General features: G+C 44.9%; 2 protein-coding genes across 8 annotated transcripts in view; one reads left to right on the forward strand and one right to left on the reverse strand.

Annotated features, from left to right (window-relative positions):
• Positions 1 to 5312, forward strand: part of TUBGCP4 (tubulin gamma complex component 4) — a 30728-nt gene extending 25416 nt beyond the window's left edge. The window contains exons 10-14 of the mRNA XM_081831855.1: positions 547 to 740; positions 1284 to 1418; positions 2900 to 3016; positions 3646 to 3785; positions 4471 to 5312. Of these exons, the coding sequence (XP_081687981.1) occupies positions 547 to 740; positions 1284 to 1418; positions 2900 to 3016; positions 3646 to 3785; positions 4471 to 4483 (599 nt within the window). The 3' untranslated portion in view covers positions 4484 to 5312. The remainder of the gene's footprint in view (positions 1 to 546; positions 741 to 1283; positions 1419 to 2899; positions 3017 to 3645; positions 3786 to 4470) is intronic.
• A 676-nt stretch (positions 5313 to 5988) lies between these two features.
• TP53BP1 (tumor protein p53 binding protein 1) overlaps positions 5989 to 22812 on the reverse strand; it is a 100188-nt gene continuing 83364 nt past the window's right edge. For 4 of the 7 annotated variants that reach the window (XM_081829487.1, XM_031026366.2, XM_081829488.1 and 1 more), the window contains 10 exons: positions 18834 to 19105; positions 18017 to 18166; positions 17296 to 17726; positions 14377 to 14568; positions 13754 to 13969; positions 11868 to 12083; positions 8100 to 8194; positions 7367 to 7566; positions 6724 to 6869; positions 5989 to 6345 (listed from right to left, as the gene is read on the reverse strand). In XM_081829487.1, coding sequence (XP_081685613.1) covers positions 6158 to 6345; positions 6724 to 6869; positions 7367 to 7566; positions 8100 to 8194; positions 11868 to 12083; positions 13754 to 13969; positions 14377 to 14568; positions 17296 to 17726; positions 18017 to 18166; positions 18834 to 19105 — 2106 coding nt within the window. In that variant the 3' untranslated portion in view covers positions 5989 to 6157. Of the gene's footprint in view, positions 6346 to 6723; positions 6870 to 7366; positions 7567 to 8099; positions 8195 to 8827; positions 8970 to 11867; positions 12084 to 13753; positions 13970 to 14376; positions 14569 to 17295; positions 17727 to 18016; positions 18167 to 18833; positions 19106 to 22812 lie in introns of those variants that run through there. The other 3 variants (XM_031026367.2, XM_031026368.2, XR_004075146.2) reach the window with 3 other exon arrangements.

Here is a 22812-nt window from a genome sequence, read left to right on the forward strand (position 1 = left end):
AGCCTGCCAGGTGCTGTTGCTCGGCTCCGTCAGGACCTCATGTCCCCAAGCCAAGGAAGCAGAGCTCTAGGGGAAGGGAGGCTGGAGAAGCATGCTTGGCTAGTGGTCGCCTGTGGAGTCCGTCCCCACACCATTTATGAATCTCTCAAATCCTGTGCTGGCCCCTGCCGTGGTTGGAGGACGGCAGCTGTTGTGCTCCGGCTAGAGCTCAAAGTATGTTTTTTTTCTACTCGGTTGTTTTATTAAACATTATTTTATTATTATTAAGCCTTATTTAAAAAGTATATAAGGCTATATGTAATCTGAGATTTACCTTTTTTATTCAGAATCCTATTGCTAGGAGTCATCTTGGGTTGTGCAGCTGAAGCGCATTCATTTTGACAGCTATGTAGTATTCCACCATATAAATAAGCCACAGTAAATTCATCCATGGCTCTAGCCATTCTCCTTTCCTTCCTGCCTTTTGGGGGACGGGTGGCAGGCACAGAGTCCTAGGGTGTGTCATGCAGGTGAGGTGGGGAGTGAAGTTGTATTCTTGAAGAGCCTGACGTTTCTGTCCCAGGTACAATGTTGTTTTCAAGTACTTACTGAGCGTGCGCCGGGTGCAGGCCGAGCTGCAGCACTGCTGGGCCCTCCAGATGCAGCGCAAGCACCTCAAGTCCAACCAGACCGACGCAGTCAAGTGGCGCCTAAGAAATCACATGGCATTCTTGGTGGATAATCTTCAGTACTATCTCCAGGTCTGGGCCGAGGGATGAATAGGAGGAAGGAGTATGAAGAAAAGTCTGGGAGGTTGGCAGGGTTTACTGAAGAGGGGCTGCAATCCTGCATTGGATGAAATGTTGGGGGTTGAGAAAATTTACAGATTTTATCACCGGGCGGGGTTTCTTGGTGGCATTTTAGAGGAAAGTGGGAATAAAATGGAAGGAGAATGAGGAGTTTGGGGTTCTTGTCAGCAATGCAGTATTTAATTCTTGTTGATTTGACCCTCATTTTTAGAGTTGGCTAGAATGTCTGGAAGAAGACCTTTTAGGACTTAACCAAGTCAGTCAGTGGAGGGGATGTGGCATGAGGCGGGGGGATCTGCCAGAACTTTGGAGGTTATTAGGCATTAGGCAGATAACTTTCTACAAGGCTAAGCAACATAAGGAAGCCTTTGGTCAGCTTTAAAGTGGCTTGAATAGGAAGGAGAATTTCTCTTTCTTACTGTCAGGCATCTTAATGTCCTCGAGTGCTTAGAATGTGCTAGGTCCTGAAAGTATTTGTGTGTCACTGCCCATCAGGTAGATGTGCTGGAGTCTCAGTTCTCACAGCTGCTGCATCAGATCAATTCTACCCGCGACTTTGAAAGCATCCGATTGGCTCACGACCACTTCCTTAGCAATTTGCTGGCTCAGTCCTTTATCTTGTTGAAACCTGTAAGTAGGGCTGTTGGTTTCCTCAGACTGCTTCTCCCCTGACTGTTCCCTTAGATCCCGAGTTGCCAGGATATGGAAATATCATTAAACAATTGCTCGATCTCCATTTTCAGACCTTTTTCACAACTTAAAGCAAAACTGAAAGGGAATGTTAAAAGGGATCTTAAATGTCTTTGAATTTCTGAAATATTGTATCCTAGGGATGTGGTGAGCAGCTATAGAAGAAAGAATATGTGCTGAACCCTCAAAGGGAAGGATTTAATTTTAAAAACCTTTCTGACACCACAGAAAGACTAACGAAAAGCATATATCGTACTTACTTTCTTAGCAATCTTTTGGATCGGGATCGACCAGTTGAGAGTTGTTTTCACAGAGAAGTGGAGTAGTGTCTCCCTCTCTGTGTATGTGTGTGTGTACATCTCCTTCAGGGGAATTCTTCTCAACCTTGGCTACACGTGGGAATCACCTGGAAGCTTTAAAAAATCTGGGATCCCGAGCACTTAAATTAGAATCTCTGGAGTGAAACCCAGGCACTAGTGTTTTTTAAAGCTCACAAGTGCTTGCCAATTCCAGAACAGAAAGCGGGAAGGTTGAAATGACCCCTCATAGTTTCTCTGATTATACAGGTTACATAGATGACACTTCATCTCAGATGTCAGCCAGCTGTTCTCCCTCAGTTCTGCCACACCACCAACTCTACGGCCTTCTCTTTTGTTCCTATTCGGAGCTATGTGTGCTGCACTAAGGGAGAGCTGGTTACACAGATGCCACTCCCAAGGGCTCTTTCTGTGAACTGACAACGCCAAAAGCCATCGTGACAGGCAGACTATCCTCGTATGGCACGAGCACTCCTTGGGAAAAGCAGAAGATCAGCGCAGGTGGTCACCATTAAATATTTATTGAGTGCTTACTGTATGCAAGGCACTGGGGATACAAAGAGGTATAAGTCATGGCTCTGCCCTTAAGGAGCTCACAATCTAGTTGGAGAAACAACATACATACATACATACAAACACAGATCAGTAACAACACAGGTGGCCTGAACAGAGGCCAAGAGAACAGTACAGATAATAGAGAGAGAGAAGCAGGGGGATCACTAACGGCTACACGGGGAAGGGAGTGCTCCACTGAGAAGGTGGAACGTGAACTGGCATTAAGGAGAGGATCCCGGGTATAGGGAACGACAGTGGAAGCAAAGCTCAGGGCAGGAGCACACTTGGTAGGTCCAAGAAATGATGACTGGTGTGATGTGGCTACAGTGGAAGTTTTGTGCAGGGGTAACTCAGAGAATGATAGCATCTTTGCCAGGAAGGGAAGAGTTTGGTTTACACTTGTTGCATTTTGAGGGGCCGCAGGACTGACACGTGACATTGTCTCTCCTGAGGTCAAAGAATGGGAATAAGGTAGCTCTGTTTTCCCAAATCTTTAATTTCATACATGTATCTTCCTTCTTTTCCTAATACCAACTGTTTCCTGGGTAGGTGTTTCACTGCCTGAACGAAATTCTAGATCTCTGTCACAGCTTTTGCTCGCTGGTCAGTCAGAACCTGGGCCCACTGGATGAACGTGGGGCTGCCCAGCTGAGCATCCTGGTGAAGGTGAGTCTGCCTGGCTGTTGGCAGTATGCAGCCCTGTCCAAAGGGTAGAGGTGGTTTTGCCAATGGGGAATCATGAGCTTTCCCTCTGCGTCAATAAAGCATTTCCCCAATACATAATGTACACACAGAAATAACAAGATACAAAGATTAAAATGTTGGTATCAGTTCATTTTGAAGCAGATAGTTATGTGCCATCTCAGCATTCAAAAATAGTTCAGCCGTGAATAGTTTCTTCAGCCCACAGACATGCATTGGCTTTTTTCTCACATTCTCCTATCCAACCTCCTTCCTTTCTTGAGCGAACTCTGTTTCACTGGGATTGTAATTATCTGACTCGAACAAAAACACGCAGGCTCTCCCCGGCCCCAGTATAAAACAATATATTAATTTGAAAGCGGATGCTAACTTCCTACTGAGAATGGGAGTGTACTTCCACAGAAAGTCATGCTATCTGTGGACTCGGTACTAAGAAGACCTTTTAGGAGCTAAGAGAAGCGAGGCTGTGGGAAGGCCAGCTGGTGCTGTAGAATTTTGAGCAAGAGTTTTTCAACGAGCTCCCCCCTCCCGCCTCACTCCACACGGACAGTTGGTGAGTCTGAGAGGAATGACAGCCCGACTCCTCTCTGCAGGGCTTTAGCCGCCAGTCTTCACTGCTATTCAAGATTCTCTCCAGTGTTCGGAACCATCAGATCAACTCAGATTTGGCTCAACTACTCTTACGACTAGATTATAACAAATATTACACCCAGGCTGGCGGAACTCTGGGCAGGTAGGAACCAGCCTTGGGGAAGTCTGTGGAGAGAGAGAGAGAGAGAGTGTGTGTGTGTGTGTGTGTCTGTCTTTTTTAACAAGTTATAATTCCAGAGCTGGGAGACGTTAGCCACTGTCTCATCCAAATGGCCTCATTTTATAAACAAGGAAACTAATTAAAGCTCAGAGAGATAAAGGGGTGTGTTTGATCTTTATTAATTTTAATGAAGCTTATTTTCTAATAAAAGCCATTGTCATAGTAAAATACTAAAACTGATGCTGAGATGGAGTTTTAGTTCTCAGCTGGGCTGGAAGAAAGAACTGGGAAGCGGAGTGGCTGTGGTTAGTTCCCAGGTCTGACATTAACCAGCTCTGCAGCCTCAGGCACCCTGCCTCCCTGGCCCCCAGCCACGCCAGGGAAAGGTGATCGCCCCTTCTAATTCTTAGCTTTTTAATCCAGTAGATTCAGTGGTGGTTGGCTTTTCTCAGAGGTCTCTTATATTTTTAAAAAGCACTTTATTGTTCTCCTTTCTCTCTGTCAGATGTCCTCAAGCAGATATTTCCTAAGTGATTTCAGCAAGAGTCAAAGAAAATTGAGTTTTAGAAGATGACATTATGTAGATCACAGGCTGCCCTGATTCCTCTTTCTTTGAAGAAAATCTTGGGAAAGCATATTTGATGAGGCTCTTTTTTTTCTTTTATAGTTTCGGGATGTGAAAATACCTGGTTCACAAATCAATAGTCTCTCACCATGTTCCCAAATCTGACAGAAGATTCAAAACAGCCCACTCTCCAGCCACTCAACAAATGCCTGCAGCCTACTGAGGGCCCTACCTTTTCCTCCTAGAAGCTACTACTACTGAACATTCGTGGGTACAAATCCTTCCCCATGTGGAACGGTCTGCCCCACCGTAGGGGAGCTCTTGCCTCACCCACCACGGAGGGCACGTGGTGACCCTGCAAGACCCACTACACGGAGGACATCTATTGGACACAACCATTTGCTGAGCACCTACGAGGTGCCTAGGTACTGTTCAAGCTGCGAGAGACGGCAGTAAGTAGTAACTTCCAATTATTTCAGACTGGAAAATAGGGCAATTCTAGCTATGGACAATGTATTTAAAGTGTTACTACTATTTTAACAACAAAGAAAAGGGGTCCTTAAGAAAAAGCTGAGGTCAAATTCTTAGATTTCAAATATTGAAAACTACGAGTCTAATTATCCCCTTTTGGAAGAACCACAGGAATTAAGGTTCCCTTGATCTGGCCCAACCGTTACTGTAATTATTAATGTTCATCTTGGTGTGAACCAAAATAAATGTTTATTGAACAACTCCCTCTATACGAAAAAAGAATGCAGCATTCCGGCTTCAGTCTGTAGCCAGTGACTCTGGTCCTTATCTCTGTGACAGAATATCCTCTACCACACACTGCGTCCTGTTTCCTACAATTGTGTGAAGGTGACCCCTTCCACTGCTGTCTATGGAGAAGTTAGCAAACTATGGCCCGCCACCCGTTTTTGTAAATAAAGTTTTATTGGAACCCAGCCACACTCATTTATCTATTGTCTATGGTTGCTTTCATGCTATCATGGCAAAGGTATTTGTGACACATCAAATGGTCCAGAAAGCCTAAAATATTTACTGATTGGCAAGAAAAACCTTTTAACTCCTGCTTCAGAGAATGAGAGGACATCAACAGGGATGCTGCTAGGGGTAGAGAAGGAATAGCTTCTAGTAACCGTGACAGCAATAATAGTTATAAAATTGGACCTCTGGCCAGAGCTGCTAACATTTCCAAGTGTTGTCCCTGTGTTTCTCGTGTTTATCCTTGCAGAAAGTCATCCCATCAGGCTTACAGTCGCTGCCCTTTCACAGCAATTGGGGCTTTTTCCTTTTTAGTTCTCAGAGTACAGTACCCACAGGTCAGCTCAACTCTAAAAAGATTTTTTAATTGCCAGGAAGTGCCCCATTCCATTGAACTTTTGCTACATCTATTGATCTGGGCCTACTGTAAAATCGGGTTTTTGGAAGTATCAAATTTTAGACAGCCCAGGATAACCTTTTGACAAAGATGCCACAGAAAATTTTAAAATTCACTTAGTTATTTTCCTTGGCTAGCTGTCCTCCTACAAGCCTATTGGAAACCGCAGAGAAGGTACTATGTTTGTCTTGCTATTTGTTCTGCAACTAAGTTCAAAGAAATGGATGAAGAAATCCCAGTTATTACAACCAAAGAGATTCAACATTTATTTTATCATAAAAGTCCATCAAATAAAACTATATACAAGATCCATGCAAGGAGTCCAGTTACACACAAGACACATTTAAAACCTGGTTAAAACACAATCTCCACAACAGCAGGGAATAAAATCATTCAGATCAAGTATCCTTAGTGAGAAACATAATCATGTTTATATTTTGGATGCTGCTTGAATCCAATTCTCTCCCCAACAATGAGGCACTGGATCACCCACTCTTGTGACACCACAGGCAGCTGCAAAGCTTCAGCACACTTCAGCACCGAGGCTGGGCATGAGGGATCCGTCACCACCACGTCAAATACCCCTAACGCAATATCTGCAGGAAGCAGGGGAAGGTGAGGGAGGAGAGGAGACTCAATTTAGCCTTCCATTAAAAAAGATGTGCTTCCTAGCCAGTATGTCGCATTGTGCCCAAACTGAAGCCTTTTATGTCAAACAGTGTTACTGATCACAACCAAAAATGAAAAGTTATAATCACTATATGCTAACCTTATAGATATGTTTATAAATACACCACTGGACACCAGTAGAAGCATCAACAGCCCACTGCCTCACTCCTAGTGGCTCACCTCTTGAAGGTGGTACCTTTCTTTTAGAAACATGGATAATGTCAACCAATCAGACTGCAAGGCCTAACACCTACGGGTCTAAGGACATCCTTGGAGCAATAACACCACACACACTTTCCAGGTACCTTTGTTATGGGCACTTGAATGGTGCTGCTTCACGGAGGCTGCCCCCCCAGTCATGAGGATCTCAGACCAGAGCTCCAGGAAGTTCTGCTGTTGGTCTGACACCAAGAGTACCTTCAGATTGTGGAAAGGGTTTTCACGGGGTTGCCTATGAAGGAGTCAGAGACACAGCACCTTGGAATTGGAAAAGACCTCAGCATGACAGATTACATCCAACAAGAGCCCCTCTGCAAAGGGACTTGGGCACGTGTGAATGTTTTCCAAAGCCTTGCATTAGGGCACCACTCCCCTTCTCTCCTGTGAATCATGTCTATTCTCTGGGATCCTAGCCTTCTAATACAGCCGTTCTGCTGTCCAGGTCCGTCCTGGGACTGAGAATAAAATGCCTTGCTTAAAACTTAGTCCCTTAACCTTAGAGGTCAAGACTACTAAACACCTACATGGAAATCCCCACACATTTTCAAAAAGGTCCTTAACCAGGATACCTCAGGGACATAAACTAGATGAACTGCTGAAATGAACTCAAATTCTCTAATTTATCCTATGACGATTCTAGTTTCTAGAAATACTCTCACCTAGATTCTCCCCCTCCAAAAGCTTGCTGTCTTCCTGCCTACCATCCTAGATGGGCTCTCAAATACTCACCAATCCAGAATTCTTTGCTCCTCAAGGCTGTACCCAGCAGGCAGCAAATAATTGCGGTAATTCTGGAGTTGGTTGGCATGGCAACTATCATGGACCCAGACATGAGACACACAAGGAATCCCACTGGCAAGGCACAGGAAATACTTCCGGGTTCGACAGTGCTGATCCGCAATTAGGAGACACTGGTAGGCTGTATTACACTGGAAGAAAAGGAACAAAACCAATGGGTTTGGTGACTTCTGTAGAAAGCCCCTGAAGAGCAGCCCTGAGTCGCAGGGGACAGATCTAAACACTTCCAAATACTACCCAAAATGCGGTTGAGCCTATCCTTCTGCCCAACGCTTCCTTTCTCAATGAAAGGCCCAAGTGACTTCCCTAGATACTCTCCCTGCCTCAACTGCAGGTTTTTCTGGGGGCCTGAACCCTCAAGGGACAACCCAATCGCAGGTATTCAACCTTCCAGGCTGAGAATCAGCAACACTGTAATAGGGATTTCTATTAAACACAAATTTGAATCTGCTTTTGTCCCAGAAACAGAACCACAGCCTTTAACAAACAAGGGTTCTAATTTCTCTTCCTTACACACAAGTAAAAATTCTATCTCATGCAAAACCTTGTAGCAGTTTCCCAGTGCCTGAACTGTCCACCTGGTGTACCCAACCTCCCCATCCCCTCCCTGTCAGGCTCTTCTCACCCCTGCCCCTCCAGGAAGCGACACAAAGAAACTCCTCACCTGGGCTTCATTGAAGTCTTCAAGAATATAGCCAGCTCCTGCTCGAAGCTGGGATTCTGTATACTGCTTGTTGAAAGGAGGAATTTCTAAAAATTCTATTTAAAAAAACAGACAACCAAGATCATAATTACTAGTTGGTTTCTTATTCGCTACTTTAAGCCTGCTTCTTACTGCCTCCTTTTACACTCCCCCCGCTATCTCTATAGCACTATATCCCAAAGACAGACAGATCAAAGGTTTTCCCATGGGTCAGAAAGAGCTCTGTCATGAGGATTACAAAATGCTGCCAAAAGAAGGGACAAGAGCAGAAGGGGTGGGGAAGATGAGAAATGGGGTGGGTCCTAGACCTAAAAACGTCAAAGGTTTCTGTACGGAGTCATGGGACTGTTAACAGGGATGGACACACAACCAGTTCCCATGGTGAGGTATTCCAATTTGAGTAACCCTTACCATCAGGACGCTGTCCCTTAGGTCTACCCTCAATCTCTCCTGCAAACTACGCCCATTTCCTCTAATTCTGCTGGCTTGTGGAGACGAAGAATAGCTGATTAAGCACTTTTTCTAACAAAGCCTTCAAACTCCCCCTTAATCAGCATTTTTACCCCCTATACACTAAAACTTTGAAGAACCAGAATGCTCAAAGTAAGTAGGGTTTCTAAAATGTAACTGATTAAGTGAAGGTTAGCCAGAAAAATCCTATTTCAACCTTTTTATTGAAAACTATCTACCTTTGATGATCTTGAAGTACCTCAGGACACTGAACATCAATGACTGCATTACAGTCTTGAGGGTGAAGTAGAAGTTATGAGAGATGAGGCTGAAGCTGTAATGACCCTAGGCAATTAGAAATTGCTTCTTTTGACCAAATATCTGCTCCTCTCATATATAAATAACACATTAAAAAAAGAAAAGAAAAAAGCAAGACATTAGAGATTTTAGTTAATTAGGACTTCTGAGAAATTAAGTTCTAATGAACTTATCACAAATAAAAAACCCAACCAATTTCAGTTCAGAGTTCAGTGCCAGGACCACTCCCCATCCCCCTCATGCCCAATGGTAAACGCCGGCAGAGCAGACCCCTGGCAGAGAGGCCAGCCCTGTGGTGCCCTCCCTGCCTGCTGGAGCTGCCTGGAAGTGCAGGGTGCCCCACACTCAGGCCTCTACACCTCCGGGTAGGTCTGACTGGCAAGCCCATTCACCTTCATCGCTCTTCTCTTGACCAAGCATCCTCCATGTTCCTCTTAAAATGAGACTCACACTGGAAACTCTAAATGGTTGTAAAAAACTCAGAATATAGCAGGACTATTTCTCAGCCTTGTCACCACATCCTGTTGATCCATCTCAATATACCTCGTCACAATTTTCAGTACCAACACTCTACTGCTGAGTTACTGCCAAGGCCTCGCATGGTCCTTTTTCCCAAAACTTCAATGTTATGTCTGCTTAATCCAGGTCTGTTTCTAGTCCTGACCTATTTAGATTTTAATCCCCAGTTATATTTCTTCGCATCTGTGTAATCAAAGTATTACCCCACCTAGGCAGTAGTCCGCTCCTCTACTTTTTCTCATTTTGGATTTTTCTTTTTTGCAGCTTATGAGTGGCCCTGCCCCACCAGAGGCTAAAATGAACAGGTTTTTAATTCCATCATCTAAATCAAGGACAAAGGTACTAAATGAACCCAACTGTAGAGTCAAATCCCCATGGCTGATAGGTCCCTGATGGTATGCCTCCCAACAATACCAGGTGCCATATTCTTAATTCATTAATAAATAGGTCTCACTAAATGGATTCAAATATTTTATGAGCTCCTGATCTAAAGTAACATCTAAGAAATTCCCATTTTTCTTTAAAACTGTTAATACTCTGTTAGAAGATTGTTTTAGTAAAAATGTCTTCAGGCTTCTTGAGATTGAGGGACATTCAATGTGCCAAAAATATCAAGGACTTTGGTACTGTTGCAATGTCCAATGATAAAGGAGCAACATAAAACAGACATGTTCACTATAACCACATTTTCCACAAGAAACCTGGAAATCGGGGCACCTGGGTGGCTCATTCGGTTAAGCATCTGCCTTTGGCTCGGGTCACGAAACCAGGGTCCTGGGATCCAGCCCTGCATCAGGCTCCCTGCTTAGCCCTGCCTCTCCCTCTGTCTGCTGCTCCCCCTGCTTGTGCACTCTCTGTCAAATAAAATCTTTAAAAAACCTGGAAATCTCCCTAAAAAATGCCCAATTTCCTCCTCATTTAGACAAGGCCTACCTCCCCTCACTTTTTGGTTACAAGGTTGAGATTAAAAACATTTGATATATCAGCAATGGAGGGAATTTTTATGAGCTGAGTTTATTAATCTCACCCAGGGTCACAGATTTTTAAGGAACTGGACCATCTGCATCTCATACCAAAGCTGGCTTTCTTGACCATGCTGTACCAACCCACAAATAAAACATCTACAGAACTGCCTTATGAAGTCCTGGTCTAGTGAAGGGCTAGGAGTGTGCTGGAGAATAAGGAAGGTCCAGAGTCTAGCAATACTGTAAAAGCAAAAGAAAACAAGACCACAAACACTGTTTTGATGCCACAGCACATTTCGCACAATCCTCAAGGGACTCATTATGATCAAAGTGAAACTACACTCTTGGCTAGGAAACTCTTCATAAACCTTATCTCCAGTGATACCTATCTCAATTCTGTCTGACAAAAAAGGCTGGGTGCACACTTAACCTTGAAACCCCACACATACCACACCTGCTCCCGCATGCCAGAGCCGATCTTACCAATCACTCTGTTTATGCACCTTCCAAACAGCATAAACCCTACCTGGAACTCCCCAACCACCCTTCCTACGTCTCTACAGACCTCCACATGGCTGCGGTTGGTGAGATAGAGTTTTGGTTAGTTAGCGAAGAGTCATCCACACACCTGAAATGCCAACCATCACAGATCTGCAGTACTGCTATTTTATGATAACCATGTTCCCTAATTCAATTCCCTCTTGCAAGATTCAACTCTAACCTGCAGAACATCATCCCATCTGGACCTTTAGCTTTCGCAGAAACATCTGGATGCTGCTGTTGAGTCACTTAATAGTGCATACATTTGTATGTGACCATTTTCTCTCCTAGAGCACACACTCTTTAGACAGTTGAAACAATTTTTACCTCTTCCCACTGCAGCCTTCACTCAAACCCTATGTTAACAGACAACGTAGAAATGCAATATATAGATGTAGTTTAAGGTTGAAGAGAGATACAAGAGTTGAAAAGGCTTAGAAGCTGTTTGTCTGTAATGACCCTAGGGCTCTGGGCACCCTACATTCTCAGTCTTATGCTCAGACCTCAAGAGACTGAACTTCAGCCCCAACGTGGGTTTGCTCTAGCAGTTGGCCCTAGAACACAGATGGGAAAGCAGCAGGGCATTCAGAAACTTGACAGATCTGGATGACTGCAGTAGGATAAAATGAACAGAGGTTCTAGTCCCAAGTCTACCACTATTGCAGAAAAAAGCAATTATTTAACCTCTCCAAGCTTGTTTCCTCATCTGTAAAGCGGATGGTAAGATCTCTCCCACCTGCCTCACAGTGTTGTTTTGAGGAGCCACCAAGAGGAGTTTTGTGGGAACAGTCTGTAAATCAAGAAGCAGGCCTCGTTCATTTTCCCCGACCAAGATCCCAGATGCCACCGGCACTGCTTCCTTTACAGGCTCACAGAGTGAATGGAAAGGAAGAAAATGCCCAAGTGTCAGAGCCCCCAGGGCTTCCTAGGGACTTACCCTCCTCTTCCTCACTGCTTCCTGTAGGACCATCTGGCAGTTTGGAGCGACTGGCCAACTTGTCACTGGTTGTGGCCATGGTGAGAAGAAAAGCATAGCCCAAAAACAAGGTCTTGTTGAGGGGCAAAGGCCCTCTCTGCTCTTCCAGGGCAGAGGGTTCACCCATGTTGTCTCCACTCTCACAGGGGCTCACAAACTCTCCTGCCCCCACCGCCCCTGGAAAGGACAGAACACAGTTACTAGAAGGCTACAGACCACCAACTGGGCACAACGGGACGGGTAGGCAGTGTCCTGATCAACTCTTTTGAGCTACTGACCAAAGACCATTAACCTAGGACTCAATAACCCAGGACCCAATTTACAGTGTAGAGAAATGTGATGTATTTAAATTTTACAGTCATGATGATATATACATGATTTTCATAAATGAAAATCAACTAGTATTGTTTTTATACAGTGAAACCAAATACTTCCGAGATCATTTGAAGAAAGTGGTGGTTCTAAAACAAACAAAGCTTAGGTAAGAATGAAAAAATATTTGGAAATCTTCAGCCCACTTTCTCTGCCCAGTGCTCGCAATTCCCCAGGATATGTGTTATTTTGAAACAGCCCTTAAAAACAGACAACAACAAAAAGCCCAAGAAATGTCCCTGGCAGATACTCCCACCCTATCCCTGACCCTCACCAGAATGGTGCACACAATACTTGGTAATAGTGTTCTTACACGTTCATGGAGCTCCATCAAACCAGCCCACTTCAACTGTCCGAGTTTCCAACCCTTGGGGGTGAGTGAGCGAACCAGCCAACCCAGGACTCCCAGAACACCCATGCTACGAGTGCCCCAATAAGTCCTCAAAAAGAAAACAAATACCTGATTTGGAGAAGCGGAATCATAGCCTCATTAGGAGGCTAAGATGACAGGTCATGCCTCCCTAAAACAAAACCAGCAGGAGGAGAACAGTCTGCTGTAGTATGTATAAGCCTGGACTTGAAAGTCAAACTGCCTGAGTGTGAATTCTGGATTACTAGGTCACCTTGGGGAAGTTAGCCCACTTTGCTGTGCCTCAGATTCTTCACCGGGAAAATGCATTCTAGCACCTGTACCTCACAGGGATCATTTGAGGTAATATGTGTGAAGCACTTAGTTCCATGCCTCACATAACCTGAACACAACAGAAGTGTGAGACAGATATGAAGAGGACACAACCCAAATACACAGCAAACAAAAGAAGTTCTGGTGCCAGGACAATGTAACAATCAATGAAGTCCTTCAGTTTGCTGCACTGAGAGGGCTCCCTCAGGGCAAACACTGAGGCCTTTACGCCTGTGTCTCTAGAACCCCAGTGGCTGTGAATGGATCATAGCAGAGACTCTGTAAACAGAGATGGATAAATTCCTGTTAATATGAAGCATGAGGGACTGGAAAACAGTTGTTTGGCGAACAGTATGAGGAGGGGAGATGCAGAGGGAGGTACTAGCTTTCAAGAGGAAATCTGGGAGAGCCAGAGGACCCTGAGGGCAAGAGAGGGGGAAGCAGAGCCTCCTGAGGTAGAAGATGGTGCCAGGTAAAGGAAGAGATGTAAGACCAATTGCACCAATTTTGAATCTGCTTAAAATTCAATACTTCTTTCCCTCTTAGAACCTACTCAGAAGTCAACGGATGTTTCCAATCAAGATCTCGTGTCCTGTCTACCTCTACTGGACTCTGCTGGGAGATGCATAAAGGTGGATGCAGTCAGCGGAGTACCACCTAGGGCTTGTGAGGGACCCCATCTTTGTAGCCAGGACAGAGGGGCCATCGCCACTTATCAGGCTGCAGCTCCCCAGCAGGTGGCCCTGCAGTCCACAGTGGTCTGAGGGAGAATGAGGCAAAAGGGAGCACTTACCAGGTTTCACAGTGGCAGACTTCCGGCCTCGCTTGGCAGGGGACCGTTCCTCTTCAGAAGTGATCAGTTTTCTTTTGCCTGAGAGAACTCCCGAGGAGGCACGAGGGCTTTCTGTGGTCTTGCGGGTAGGGGTTGTGCTGCTGCTGCTGGAGGCAGTGGGGGTGGCCGGGGAGCTGATGTTGCTGCGCCGTTTCCGCTTCCCTTCCACCAAATTATCTAGGATAGGATAAGCCAAAGGTTGGTCAACTCCCATGGTCCGAGGCCCTGGTCTTCAAGAAGCTGGGCAGAGCCTGAGTTAGAGATCACCACACCCTTTCCTCCACCTCCCACGGGGGCAGAAACCTCTTTCCAAGCCACCATCATTTCATTTCGGTCTCAGTCATGACCGAAATATGTCTGGCTCCCTGCAGAACTGGGGAGGCCAGAAGAATCTGAGAACTTACTATCTGGTCCCAGGAAGGAAACAGAGGTAGGCAGTGGCTCCAGAAAACGGCAGCTCATCAGCATCTCAAACACCACAGGAACAGTAAGATTTAGGGAAGCATGCTTACTGCTCTAGAATTCACTCCTCCCACCACAAAGCAGGGGCCCGGAGGCAGTTTCTCAGGAAGCAAAGGTCTTACCCAAGCTGATGTCTGCTGCCTTGGTGAGGGGTGTTACTGCTTCATATGGGCCAAGGCCATACTGCTCCCTTAGTCTGTTTCCTTGCTCCAAGGACAAGATGACAGCCATTCGCTTGTACCACTTCCTTTGGCCTTCTTTTTCAATGCTGTAGTACAGCTCTCCAGACTCCTTCCTATGCCCTTTCACCACTCCTGGGTGGGAACAACATAAGAGCAGCCTGCTGTTGTTTTAGGTTGCTCGGCATCCATTCACAATGGCTCTGCACAGCGGGATTGGGTCAGGGCATTAGGAGGTCCCACAGTGGGCTGAAGTTAGTAAAGAAATTCCAACTATCAATCCGAGACAACACCACCACTTAGGAATGTATGTAGCTACTACCCTGGGATTGGGACATGGAAAGTTTCTCAACAGAAGGAACCCTTTAGTTATAAAATAACTTCCTAAAGCCAGCCTTTATGAGTTGTCAGTAGTTTAATTCTTTTTCGAAGTGAAACGACATGTGGTTTCTTAACAATCCCATTATAATTTACTAAACCTTTCGTTCTTGGTTTCTTTGGAGGCTGATTGATAATTCTTAAGTTAAGTTGTAGGTGAAAGATAACATCACTCTGAGAGAGCATGTATCTGTGTGGCTAAATCCAAATAGAGAAATAGAGCAAAGAAAGGAAAAAATAAATAAATTCTGCCTCTCCTGCCTAATTTTCCCTATTATCTACTTCTTGCTCTGATTCAGAACCTAAAGATAAGGCCTCTAGGTTAGAAGGAACACAGTGTGGAGTATAAAAGGGACCAGGGCTGGAATTCAGGAAATCTGAGCCTACGTCTCATTCTGCCACCACCAAGCAGTGTGATCTTGGGTAAGACCCATTCTCAACATTATGAAAAAGATCATATTCCTTCCCTCTGCCTATCAATAAACAATTTACACACACGTGTGCAATATATATATGTGTATACAGACACACACAACACATATATAAGATAAAAACAAGGCATTATCATGAACACCTTTTATAAGGGTCCATTTGTTTTCCCCCATTAGCCTGTGCTTGAATGAAGGGCTAAAAGAAACCCAGAGCATATGCCACCAAGGAAAGAAATACAGACAGGAAAGTAGGCCTTGGTTCTCTCTTTCTCTATACCACACAACCACTCCCTTTCCCCTTGCTTCTTCATCTCCTGGCTTAAATCTCTATCAGGACACTAAATCACAAAGACCCCCTTCAAAAGGACAAAGAAACACAAAGCAAAAATATACTTCACACTGATGAAGAGTTACTAGAACTAGAAGCAGTCTAACACTGACATTAGTAGACAGCCTCAATAAATGAGACACAGACTCCCCACCCCTTGACGTGGTAATTCATCCTGGATAGAGACTGTCTCTTTGTCTTAAAGAGAACCTCCAAGATAAGCTTTACACCAGAAAAAGAAGAATGAATACATTTGATACAAACTACGTAAGCCACAGGTCATAAAAGACCTAAATCCATGTGCTACTAACAGATGCCACACAAAGCTAAGTGTTATCCAGAGCTAGAAGGTGAAGTTTAACAGTGAAATAAAGGGGCAAACAACAACTACTCCAGAGTCTACATCACAAGAAAGTCGGAAGACACTTCATCAGAGGCGCTGTTGTCCATTATATCCCAATCAGTGTTCCAAACAATCTCCAGAAATGATGTTATATCCAAATTAGCTCATAGAAAAGAGGCAATATATTCAAAGAACTGGCACATGAAACAGTCATAACAAATATAAATCTCTCACCATCACCATTATAGGGAACTGGCTACTTAAAAAAAAAAAAAGGTAGCATTTTTCAACTCAGACAGGCACAAAAACACAGTACTAACAACTTCTTCCTAAGAAAAGTATCTCAATATATCTGCCACACTCACCTACTAGATTCCCAGCAAGGCAGGTACTATATGTAAGTCTCAGTGGTGAAAAGGAAAAACACTAACTTGGGGCGCCTGGATGGCTCAGTCGTTAAGCATCTGCCTTCGGCTCAGGTCATGATCCCAGGGTCCTGCGATCGAGCCTCGCATCAGGCTCCCTGCTCAGCGGGCAGCCTGCTTCTCCCTCTCCCACTCCCCCTGTGTTCCCTCTCTCGCTCTCTCTCTCTCTCAAATAAATAAAATCTTTAAAGAAAAAAGGAAAAACACTAACTTTACAGTGGACAAACGTGGCAAACACTTTAACCAAGGGATAAAGGTTAACAAGACCAGTGATGTCCTGTGGATGTCACTGGCCTCTCTCCCCCGTATGATATAACAAGAAGGGCACTTCACCTCCACAGCAGTCTTTTCAAAACCCTCAACTCTGATCTAATCAAACAAAACATGAGACAAACCCAAACTGAGCGACATTCTACAAAATACTTAACCAGTATACCCCTCAAAACTGTCAAGATCACGAAAAACAAAAAAAGATTCAGAAACTGTCACAGATCAAAGGAGATCGAAGGACACATGAGGGCTAATGGACTGGATCCTGGAACAGAAAAAGGACATATGCAAGTTGGTGAAATCCAAATAAAGTCTGGAATTCAGTTAGTTAGTAAGGAGTCAAGGTTAGTTTCTTAGTTGTGACAATTCTACCACGCTAATGGAAGATGTTGACAACAGGGAAAGCTGGGAAGCTGGGTGAGGGGTGGACAGGGGCTCCCTATGCTATCCCAGTATTCTGCACTTCGCACAGTACTCTGTATACTTAGAGTATTATACCAAAGTGAGCTCATTCAAAAATAAGTAACCAAGGAAAACCAAAAAGCCAGTGTGAAAGTAACCAGTGTAGCAGGAATGGCATTTCCGGCTTTGGAGACCCCTGCAGAGCAGTTAGGCTGGAGCGAGTGCTCGGGGTAATAACTGACTGGAGAGAAGCCTGCCCCAGCAGACTCCATTCCCCTTTATTACCTGCACTGAAATACTCATCCTCGGAGAGGGCTGTCACTTCCGTATCCAGAGGAATGGGGTCACACAGCAGAATGTCCTTGCCCAAAACATCACACTCGTACCCATCATCAAAGAGCAATTTATACTTCCCAGCTCCGACATCACGAGTGATTTTCCCAGAGTAAAAATAGCCATTGGACGACCACTTGGCTACAACACGGAGCCCTACAAAGCTATTCCCTGGAGAGGAGGCATCTAAGCCATCAGAAGGGCCAGCAGCAGCCTGGAAAGGAATCTCTGGAGAGTCACTTCGACGCAAAGCACCAGCACCCACGTCTGCTCGCCTGGTGGAGTCCGGCACTCGGGGCACAATACGGGTGAAGGATTTATCGTCTGGTGACATGCTGGGTGAAATGTCCTCTATGCCCAAGGGGCCAGGAACAGCTGTTTCTCTAAAGAGAGATAAGAGATAGGAGGCAGCAGTTAGAATTAAGAAAAGTACTTATCTACCAAGTTTCCCACTTTGTCCATGGGTCTTCCTCAGCCCGTTCTTGGAGGACCCCATCACAGGCATAAGCCTGGTTTCTTGGTAGCCTCTCTGATCCCTGCCCGCTCCCCGGTCAGTGCAGACCCCTCATGCCCCTCCTGACACCCACACACTCTCTACTCCCCTCTCTTCTCTCTACTCCCTTTTTTTTCTGAACAAGTCATAGACTAAGTGTATCTCACACTACCCGGGTACCTGGTTCCAGTGGTCCGAGAAGGCGGGCGGCCCCTTCGCCCGCGCCCACGAGGCGTGACTGGAGCCTTCCCTCCCTGTCTGATGCCAAGGCCTGCATCACCATCCTCCTCACACACTGGCGCCCCTGTCTGACTGACCCCTTTTCTAGGACTAGAGAATGAAGACAGGTTAGTCTGACAGCACCTGCTATTGGGTCCTTTCTTCACAAAGTCTCCCCACGGCCCTTAAACTACATGCCAGACCAACATGTGCTAGCCCTCCAGGGCAGCAGGAAGCTGGTCTGCACACCCACCACCAAAACTATCAGCCAGGGAGTGGGAGTGTACGATAACATGTAAAGGACATCCTCCTCTGTGCAAGTCTGTTCCCTCCTGACAAAGCCTCCTACCGCTGCCCTCAAGAACAGCACACCCATTTCTGCCCTGCCTTCTCTTCTACTTCAGGCTCTAGACACCTGCAGAGGGTAACAAAAAGCTAGGGATGTGTCAAGTTGGGGTCACTGGCCTAAACTTTTTGTACTCCCAACCAAAACACTTGTAGGCTACATAAAATGGGGACAGCAGCAGCATAGGCCAGCATTCCCAAAGTCCCCTCACCTGTTTTCCTACATTTTCTTCGAAGTCTAGCTCCCACAGAGTTCCACCCCACCTCCCATGCAAAACCAAATAGGAGAGGAACAAAAGGGGAGGAAGAGGATTTGAGTTATCCTAGTTGGAGGACGGGGGGATTTCCCATGACTCCCTTTTTCCTGTGATATTAAAATGTCAGCAACCCTGCCCCTGCTGTAGCTCTCTCTCTCTGGAGACCCTGTCTGCACCTCAGTTTTCCTGGGCCTCCTCGGGAGCTGGGCAAGGCAAAATCTGCGGGTTCTGTCCCGCTGGTTTTCCCTTTGAGTGGTCCGGCTCCTCTCCCTGAGCTGCCACTGCTGTGCATGGCTGAGAGGCTTGTCCCACTTGACGTGTGGTGTAAGCTGGATGCCTTGGAGGAGAAGGAGCTGATATCCCCCAGGTCCCCTGAGGAGCCCCCAGTCTGTGAAGGGGAAACTTCGGTTTCACATTCCTGACACTCTACAATTGGCTCTTCGGTCTCCTGCAAGAAAGAAATGGATACAAAAGCTAAAAGAAGCCACAATGACATCATGCTATCGTGGAGGCTGAAAAATCCTAGAGATGGATGGAAATTTCAATTCAGAAAGGCAGGAATCAGGAGACTTTCTGGAATAATGGAAATGTTCTGTATCTCGTTCTGAGTAGTGGTTACATACAATTAATTGTCAAAAGCCACTGAACTGAACATTTGAGATCTGAGCATTCTACAGGGAATATATTATAGCTCAATAAAAAATAAATAAAGGTGATACTAGATTGGAAAGAAAGAGACCTCTATTATAAGCTAGTAAGTTAAATTATCTTTTTACTCGACAAATTCACAACCTTTACTGAGAAAACAGTAAGGATTCTAATCCAGACAACAGAGGCAATTTTCTGTCTGGGAGAAGAGAAGTAAGGAAGAAGGAAGGTTAGATGAGGAAAACGAGTGGTTAGGAGCCCTTCTGGGTATTTGATCAGCAGTGGATAAAATTACATGTTTTTTGAAATTAGTTATATTACTTTTCCATAAATGATAAAGGAAATAGAAAATTACAGGCAAAAATAGGTTAAAAATGGTGTTACTGTTTAGAAAAATGAAAACCAAAAAGGTAATAAAACATACAAGATTGCAGTATCATAGAAGACAGAAATGTCAAACTGACTTTATCTCACTTGCTGACTTTGACGGACTGGTAACTGGAGCTGTTTTAAGCAGCCCTTGGAGGCTAATTTCCAAGCTTATGCGAAAAGGTTCCCAGACCAATCAGTAACGTCCTCTCTGGGCACAGGACTGAGAATTACAGCCCAGGTGCTGTACATTTGCCTTCCTGGTCTAGACTGTTCATGCATTATTGTGCAGATCGTCAGAGAAGAAATGGAGACTTGTAAGACAGACTCTCCCCCGTCTCTGGGCATACAGTATGCAATGCATACACATTTAAATAATGCTACAAGATAATTAAATGATTATTTTTGACCACTCCCTTCTTGAAAATCTCTCCCTTGGAATCTACAAAGTCACTTTTACTTTCATTCCACCTCTTTGGATACTTCTATATGTGCTTGTTTTGGGGGTTCCTCTTTCTTGGTCTGATCCTTTAGAAACAGTATTTCCCAGGACTGTTCTCATTCCCTTTTCTTACTCTACCGTGCTTTCCCTAGCCAGTCTTACCAGACTCATCCCTGCCTACCAACAACACGATGACTCAGCTCCAAACTCATAAATACAAATACCTAATAAACTTTACATCCCTTTGGATGTACTAAGGACACCTGAAATTTAACCCATCCAAAACACAATGTCGTCCTCTCTCCATTTCCTTGCCTTCGATGAATGAATCCTGGATATGCCCGGTACATCTCACATCCCCTACGGCTCTCTGCAGAGGCTGGTTTTTCTCAACCAAACCCCAATTCAAGAGTTTGGAGATAAGAGGCAACCTTGCTCCCCATTGCCATTAACAGACCATTTCTATCTCCCCACCTCTCGCTCCTACTAAGCTACTATTTGCCATTCTGTTAAACTTTCCTCTCCCCCTTACTCACCAACATCCTCCCACCCACTCACTCTCATGGATGAACAGCATAATTCCTGGTTCACAGCCTCCCTTCCCGGTCCATCCCTACTTCTGGCACTATTCTCTGTGGCTTACATCCATCATATGACCCTTCTGTAGCAACTCCCAAGTTCCTGATCTAATTACCACCATCAACCTTTTCCTCTACCTCAGCCATCTGTCCTCAGGGTCTTTACCAGAAACTGCACCACCTCTAAAAAGTGTCAGTGATAAACATGACTTTCTCGAATCGCTGTCTCCTATCACCAACTTGTCTGCTCTAGCTGGATTCAAGTCTCATTATCTGCCAAGGTCATCTGACTAAGCAGGTGTTATGAGCCCAGAACTGAAGTCAATCTCTTCACTTGGATATGGCAAATGAGTAGAGGCATGGCCAGCCTAAAAGGCTGGGATGCCAGGCTATATCTCTGTTGGAGATTAAGCCCCAGGAACAGTGGCCAGCTCTACCTGCCTTTGCAACCGTGCTGCAGTCAAAGCCATTGCTCTCGTAATGACTTAGACCCAGGCGCCAAGCTGGCCTGTTAAGAACTTTTTAATGTATTTGCTTACTTGCTTTCCTATGTGTCTCTTCTACCAAACTACAGATGCCCTGTTAAGACAGAGATAGTAACACCATCTTCTTTCCTGGGTATATTCCCCAAATCGAGCACAGTGCATGCCACAAAAGAGACCCTTGGTAATTATTTCCTGAATGATCTTCTCTCTCAAACCAGTGTCCTATTTACATTCTTTGTCACAGTGTGTGGTACCACCATCTATCTAGCTGCACAGGCAAAAAGCCCAGGCACCATGTTAGATTCCTCCCTCTCCCTCAATCCTCACATTCAGGAATTTACCATAGTGTATCAAAATTTCACCTCTATGTATTTCTTATATCTTTGTCTCTCCTCTCAGCCCCTACTGCCACTGTCCTAACCTGACACTCATTACCTCTCATCTGAACTATGCCTCAACCCATTCCAATCCATGGTTAAACTGCTGCTAATCTGACCTTTCCCACATACAAATCTGAGCACACCACTCTTTTCTCCAAAATTCTTTTCAAGGCTCTCCATCACACCAAAGATAAAAATCTAAACTCTTCTCTATGGTATTCAAAAGCCCTTACGCTGTGGGCCTTTACCAACCCTGATGGCATCTTCTACCATTCCCTACCCTACCGTTGGTGTTATATGGAGCTTCTAAATATTCATTAAGCATATCACGCTTTCTACATATTTACATAACTTTTCATTCTGCCTGTAATGTCCTTCTCCCCCACCCCTCAACGTCATCTGCCACACTTTTGAGTGCTACATCTTCTGAGTAGTATTTTAGCCACCTTCAGGTAAGCTGGTAGGTGCTGTCCCCTCTTCCTAACACATCTTTCCACCCTCTATAGCAGCAACCAAGAAGTTCTGGATTTGCTGCATGTCAAGTATAAGCTCCTAGAGAATAGGAGTCTTTTTTTTTTTTTATCTTCACAGTCCCCAGGGCCTGCCACAGTACTAGGAAACACAGTAAAAAAGAAGCTGCTGGTAAATAAACGAATAAAATTTCTCAAAGATAATAAGCAAACGATACAAGATATGAGGGAAGTTAAGCTCCCAGAATCCTCTGACCTCAACCTTCACACTCCTTCATGCATCTTTTTTGCTGCCTACCAACTAGACCCTTCATGCCTGTGTGCTCTTTACTCTGTGCCTTAACTCACCAAGCTTTCTATGTGGAATGCCTTTCCCCCTTATCTCCCTACATCTAAAATCTTCCATGTCCAACTCAAATGCTTTCTAGACCTCATTTAGAAAGACTTTATCTTGCATACTTCATTTTCACTCTTGAAAGTGAGCATAATGTAGTGGTTAAGAATGCAGGCTCTGGGGGTGCCTGCATGGCTCAGTCGTTAAGCGTCTGCCTTCAGCTCAGGTCATGATCCCAGCGTCCTGGGATGGAGCCCCACAGCCCGCTTCTCCCTCTCCCACTCCCCCTGCTTGTGTTCCCTCTCTTCCTCGCTCTCTTTCAAATAAATAAATAAAATCTTAAAAAAAAAAAAAGAATGCAGGCCCTGGATCTAGACTGCGTGGGATGAGTTCTAGTCCCTCTATTAGCTATGTAACCTAAAGGAAGTTATTTTTTTATTTTTATTTTT

The sequence above is a fragment of the Leptonychotes weddellii genome, chromosome 9, assembly GCF_054177405.1.
Source record: "Leptonychotes weddellii isolate Sample4059 chromosome 9, ASM5417740v2, whole genome shotgun sequence".
Lineage (NCBI taxonomy): Eukaryota > Metazoa > Chordata > Mammalia > Carnivora > Phocidae > Leptonychotes > Leptonychotes weddellii.